The following is a 5,280-nucleotide window of genomic DNA, read 5'->3' as shown; positions in this document are numbered from 1 at the left end:
GCGCCCGGTGCGCGTCCCGGTGCCGCAGCAGGTCCCCGCGCAGGCAGAAGCCGCGGCCGCACTCGGCGCAGCCGTGCCGGGCGCGGTTCCCCCGCCGCAGCTTCTTGTGCGCCAGGAGGCTGCGGCGGTGCCGGAAGGATTTGCCGCAGGTGCCGCACAGGTACGGCGGCTCCGCCCCGCCGCTCGGCCCGCGGGGGAGCGGCCCCGGTACCGGCCGGGGGAGGGCCCCGGCACGGCCCCCCCGCTCGGTGTCGCGGCAGCCCGAGCCCGGTTGCCAGCGTCCCCCGGTGTCATCCTTGCCGTCAGAGCCGCTCCAGGCACCTGCTGGGAACACGGGGTCACCGTGGGACAGTCCCGGAGCCACCGCCGGCACCACGACCACCCCGGGGGGGACCCCCAGCCCAGCCCAGGGGGTGCCACACAGGGGCTCTGCCCAGGGCCAGCCCCTCGTCCCACAGCGGGCCCCCAGCCCCTGGATCCCCGCGGGGTGTCCCCGGTCACTCACAGCTGTCGCTGGTGTCGGTATCTCCGCTGTGCCCCCCAGCGCGGGGAACCCCCCCGTGCGACTCCTCCTTCATGGCGGGGAACTTGGAGTTGGGGTCTGTGAGGGAGAGAGGACCCTCAGTGCCCCCTGGGAGGGTCACGGTCACCGGGAATCCTCACCAGGCCGGGGCCGTGCGGGGTGCCCGGGGCTGATATTCCTCACAGAGACGCACGCAGAAACGGGCTGAGCCCTGCGGGGCCACCGGGCTGCAGACCCCCGGTCAGCCTCCGGACCCCCAGCTCGGCCTCGGAACCCCCGCCGTGCACCCCGACCCCCGGCTGAGCCTCAGACCCCCAGCCAACCCCCCAAACCCCAGCTCAGCCTCCAGCTGTGTCCCCAGCCCGTGGCACCTCCACTCCCGTGGCACCCCCAGTCCTGGGCACCCCCAGCCCGTGGCACCCCCAGCCCCGTGGCACCCCCAGCCCCGTGGCACCCACAGCTCTGGGCACCCAAGTCCCTGGGCACCCCCAGTCCCTGGGCACCCCCACCCCCATGGCAGCCCAAGCTCCGTGTCACCCCTACCCCCATGGCACCCCCAGCCCTGTGGCACCCCGAGCCCCGCGGCACCCCCTGCCCTGTGCCACCCCCAGCCCCAGGGCCCCGTCCCTCACCCAGGCTGGCCACCAGGTCGTAGTTGTCGCCCATGACCTCGCGGTGCAGCGCCCGCTGCCAGGGCGCCAGCTGCGCCCACTCCTCGGGGGAGAAGTGCACGGCCACCTCCTCGAATGTCACCTCGGGGGGCACCCCCTGGCAGGGACAGCGGGGGCTCAGGGGGGCCCCTCGCTGGGCACCCCAGGGGGGTCCCCCCGGCTCTGGGTGCCCGAGCCCCCGCTAATCCCGGCCGGAGGCGTGGGGACAGCCCCGCCACCTGCCCCAGCCCTCGGCAGGGCCCCCCGGAGCCCCCAGCCCCCGGCAGGGCCCCCCGGAGCCCCCCGCACGCCGAGCCCCGCCCGGCCCGGGCTCACCCGCGGCATGGCCGGGCGGGGCGATGGCGGCGGCGGAAGGGGCCGGGCCCGGGAGGCACCGGCAGGGGGCAAGAGCACCGGAACCGGGGGCTGGGGACCCCGGGCGAGGGGCGGCTCTGCCGGTGCGGCGGCGGCTGCAGCGCTGCGTGCCGGGACCCCGCTCCTTCCCCTCCCCGGGGCGGCCGCGGCCCGGCCCCGCTCGCCCCCCCGGCAGCGTCACCCACCCCCCGACGGGGGGGACAATGCCCCCTCTCAGTGTGCCCCCCAAATCCCGAGGAGCCGGCCTGGAGACCCCGGGGATCCGGGAGCCCCGCACCGGAGAAACCCGGCCCCAAGGGTCCCACACCGGGACCCCGTGGTGTCCCCCCCCGGGACAGGGACACCCCCGTGCAGCCCAGACCTCCCAGAACACACCCGGGTGGCACCGGCTGTCCCCTGGCCAGTGGCACAGGGTGTCTGTGTCCCAGTCCGTCCCCCCAGTGACAGCCCCAGCGTGAGACCCCCCCCCTCCATCTGTCCCCAGGGAGCACCGGGGGCGTTGGTGCCACCCCTGAGGATGTGACAGTGACCCGGGGGTCAGCTTGGTGGCCACGCTAATCCTGAGCTCTCACCTGGTGTCCAGGTGGGGTCTGGTGGTCGCAGAGCACATGGGAAGGCTGGCACTGGCTCTGTCACCGTCCCGGTGGCCCCTTGGCCATGGGGTCAGCGCCGTTCCCGGGGCTCAGGCCAGCGCTGAGGCTGCAGAGAGACCCCTGTGTCCCCCCCAGTCCCAGAGAGAGCACCTGGAGCCCCAGAGCCGTCAGAAGCTTTTATTTTAAATAACCTCAAAAAATAGAATTGCAGAGAGCAGAGCTGGGGAGGGGGACCGGAGGGGGACCCCCTGCCCCGCCGGGGCTCCGGGGGCGGCTGTCCCGGTGTTGGTCCCGTCAGAGGATCCGATTCCCTTGGGGATGAAGCAGCGGCAGCTCCCAGCCGTGTCTGTGGCCAAAGCTCTGCCCCAGACCGTGCACCCCGGGGGGACAGGCAGAGGCCACGCCAACCCCAGCAAAGCCCCCCCGTGCCTCTGGAGCCTCCCAGAGCCCCCCACCACCACCACAACCCCAGCTCCAGCTCCAGCCCAGCGGCCACCCATCCCAAATCCGGAATATTGAGTCCCAAAGCGCGCAGTTACCCAGAGCAAGCAGAAGCACAAGCTGCCCCCCATCCCCCCGGCACCGGAGGCGTCTCCGGGCCCCTCTGGAAGCAGAGCCGAGCCCTTCCAGGCCCTTTTCCTGGCTGTTCTCCCAGCGTGCTCCCAGCTCCCCCGCGCGGAGCTGCACTGGGCCCCGGGTCAGCCCGCAGCAGGGCTCCCATCCCAGCCTCAGTGTCCTCAGGGAATGCCATCCAGCCCGGAACAGGCTGGAAGGTTCTGGAAGCAGACAGAGCCCCTCAGGGCTCCTCTTGTCCCAAGTCTGGCTCCAGCGGATGCAGCTCCACTGTGCCCGGCTCTTGCTGGTCTGTGCGGCTGGAGCCCACGGCAGGTCCGACTCCAGCGCTGTCTCCTCCAGCCCTTTGGTGTCTTCCCGAGCCAGGAATGTGCCATGTCCCTGCCTGGCTCTGCTGTGCCCCACAGCCGCGGCTGGAGGCTCCTCCGAGTCCCAGAGCTGAATCCAGCCAGCAGTGTCACCGTGGCACCGAGCCCTCGGCTCTGTCCCCTCGGCTCTGTCCCCTTGGCTCTGTCCCCTCGGGTCTGTCCCTTTGGCTCTGTCCCCTCGGCTCTGTCCCCTCGGATCCGTCCCTCTGGCTCCGTCCCCTCGGCTCCATCTCCTCCAGGCTCACCGCAGGTGACCCCAGGAGCCGAGGGCTGCTCCTTGCTGGGGGTGTCTCAGCGGGGTTCCGGTGAGGGGGGATCACAGGCAGCCGGGGCAGGGTGGGGGTCCTGGTGGGGGGCTCTCAGCGCAGGTCCCAGCGGGGGTCGCAGGCAGCCGGGGCGGTCCCGGGGCTCACAGGCAGCCGGGGCACGGCGCCGGTTTCTCCTCGCCGCACTCGCGCTCCGGCGCTCCCGGCACTCTCTTCTCCTCGAAGGCCCGAGCGCAGCCGCCGGCCTTGGCCCAGAGCTGCCCGCGGGGCGGCTCGGGAGGGCGGGGGGCCAGGCAGGCGGCGCAGCAGCACGGCGGGGGCAGCCCTGGCGCCCGGGGGCTCGGGCCCCCCCCGGGGCACTTACAGGGGGGCACGGGGCCGGCGCAGGGGGCGGCCAGCCCGGCGCCGTGGGTGCGGCGGTGCCGCAGCAGGTGAGCCTTCTGGCTGAAGCCCTTGCCGCAGTCGGCACAGCGGAAGGGCCGCTCCCCGGTGTGCGTCCGCAGGTGCACGGCCAGGTTCACCTTCTGCCGGAAGCGCTTCCCGCACTCGGCGCACGCGTGGGGCCGCTCGGCGCAGCCGTGGGGGCACTCGGCGCACGCGTGGGGGCACTCGGCGCACGCGTGGGGCTGCTCGGCGCAGCCGTGGCGCTCGGCGCAAGCATGAGGATGCTCGGCGCAGGCGTGAGGATGCTCGGCGCAGGCATGAGGATGCTCGGTGCAGGCATGAGGATGCTCGGCGCAGGCGTGAGGACGCTCGGCGCAGCCGTGGGGCTGCTCACACGCGTGGGGCCGCTTGGTGCAGGCGTGGGGCTGCTCGCAGGGGTGCGGACACTCAGCGCAGGGGTGCGGCCGCTCGGCGCAGGGCTGCGGCTGTCCGCAGGCGTGGGGCCGCTCGCAGGCGTGGGGATGCTCCGCGCAGGCCTGGGGATGCTCCGCGCAGGTGCGGCGCTGCTCGCCGCAGGCGCGGAGCCGCTCGGCGCAGCCGTGGGGACGCTCGGCGCAAGCGTGGGGACGCTCGGCGCAGCCGTGGGGACACTTGGCGCAGCCGTGCAGCGGCTCGGCGCAGCCGTGGCCCGGCCGGAGCCCCCCGTGCTCCGCGCACGACTCCCCGCAGAGCGCGCAGGGGAAGGGGCTCGCGGCGGGGTCCGGGGCGCCGGGGGCCGTGCCGGGGGTCCCGGCGTGCACCCGCTGGTGCACCCGCAGGGACAGTTTGCTCTTGAAGCGCTTGGGGCACTCGAGGCAGGTGAAGGGCTGGCGGCCCAGGTGCGTCTTCTGGTGTGCCAGCAGGTTGGGCTTCTGCGCGAAGCGCTTCCCGCACTGGGCGCAGGCGAAGGGGCGCTCGCCCGTGTGCACCCGGTAGTGCGTCACCAGGTTGCCCTTCTGGTTGAAGCGGCGGCCGCAGACGCCGCAGGTGAAGGGCCGCTCACCTGTGTGGATGCGCTGGTGGGTGGCCAGGTTGGTTTTGAGGCTGAAGCGCTTGCCGCAGGTGTCGCAGCGGAAGGGGCCGCGCCCGCCGGGGCCGTGCCCGTGCCGCGGCGGCCGCTCGCACTGCGCCAGGCCCCGCCCGCACTCGGGGCGCCCGGCTCGGCGGGGGGGGCGCCGGGGCACGGCTTGTGCCCCGCGTGGCTCTTCTGGTGGGCGACGAGGGCGAGCCAGAGCCCGAAGCTGTTCCCGCACTGATTGCAGATGAAGGGCTTTTCCGGGGAGAGCACGCCTTCCCCCGGCCCCGGCTGCGCCCCCAGGGGCCCCAGGATAGGGGGGCCGGGGGCGAAGGGCGCGGCGGGCGCCTCGGGGGGCCGCGGCAGGGGCACCTTGGGGCAGAAGCCGTCGCCGCAGTGGGCGCAGGGGAAGGAGGGCTCGCCCGGGGGCGGCGGGGGAAAGCCCTTCTCGGGGCACGGGAACAGCTCGGCGCCCTCGGGGAGCTTCGGGGCGG

General features: G+C 74.3%; 2 protein-coding genes across 2 annotated transcripts in view; both read right to left on the bottom strand.

The window, feature by feature from the left end:
- Positions 1–1,518, bottom strand: part of REPIN1 (replication initiator 1) — a 3,709-nt gene extending 2,191 nt beyond the window's left edge. Inside the window, exons 1-4 of the mRNA XM_041402397.1 lie at positions 1,510–1,518; positions 1,156–1,291; positions 506–601; positions 12–324 (exon numbers count right to left, since the gene is read on the bottom strand). Of these exons, the coding sequence (XP_041258331.1) occupies positions 12–324; positions 506–601; positions 1,156–1,291; positions 1,510–1,518 (554 nt within the window). The remainder of the gene's footprint in view (positions 1–11; positions 325–505; positions 602–1,155; positions 1,292–1,509) is intronic.
- The window catches only part of LOC121334882 (zinc finger protein 665-like), a 6,975-nt gene continuing 2,867 nt past the window's right edge, over positions 1,173–5,280 (bottom strand). The window contains exons 5-6 of the mRNA XM_041402395.1: positions 2,121–4,860; positions 1,173–1,291 (exon numbers count right to left, since the gene is read on the bottom strand). Of these exons, the coding sequence (XP_041258329.1) occupies positions 3,492–4,860 (1,369 nt within the window). The 3' untranslated portion in view covers positions 1,173–1,291; positions 2,121–3,491. The remainder of the gene's footprint in view (positions 1,292–2,120; positions 4,861–5,280) is intronic.

This window comes from Onychostruthus taczanowskii, unplaced genomic scaffold, assembly GCF_017590055.1.
Source record: "Onychostruthus taczanowskii isolate IOZ18803 unplaced genomic scaffold, ASM1759005v1 scaffold198, whole genome shotgun sequence".
NCBI classification, from domain to species: domain Eukaryota; kingdom Metazoa; phylum Chordata; class Aves; order Passeriformes; family Passeridae; genus Onychostruthus; species Onychostruthus taczanowskii.
The sequence above is the reverse complement of the archived record's forward strand: the minus strand, read 5'-3'. Positions and strand labels throughout refer to the sequence as shown.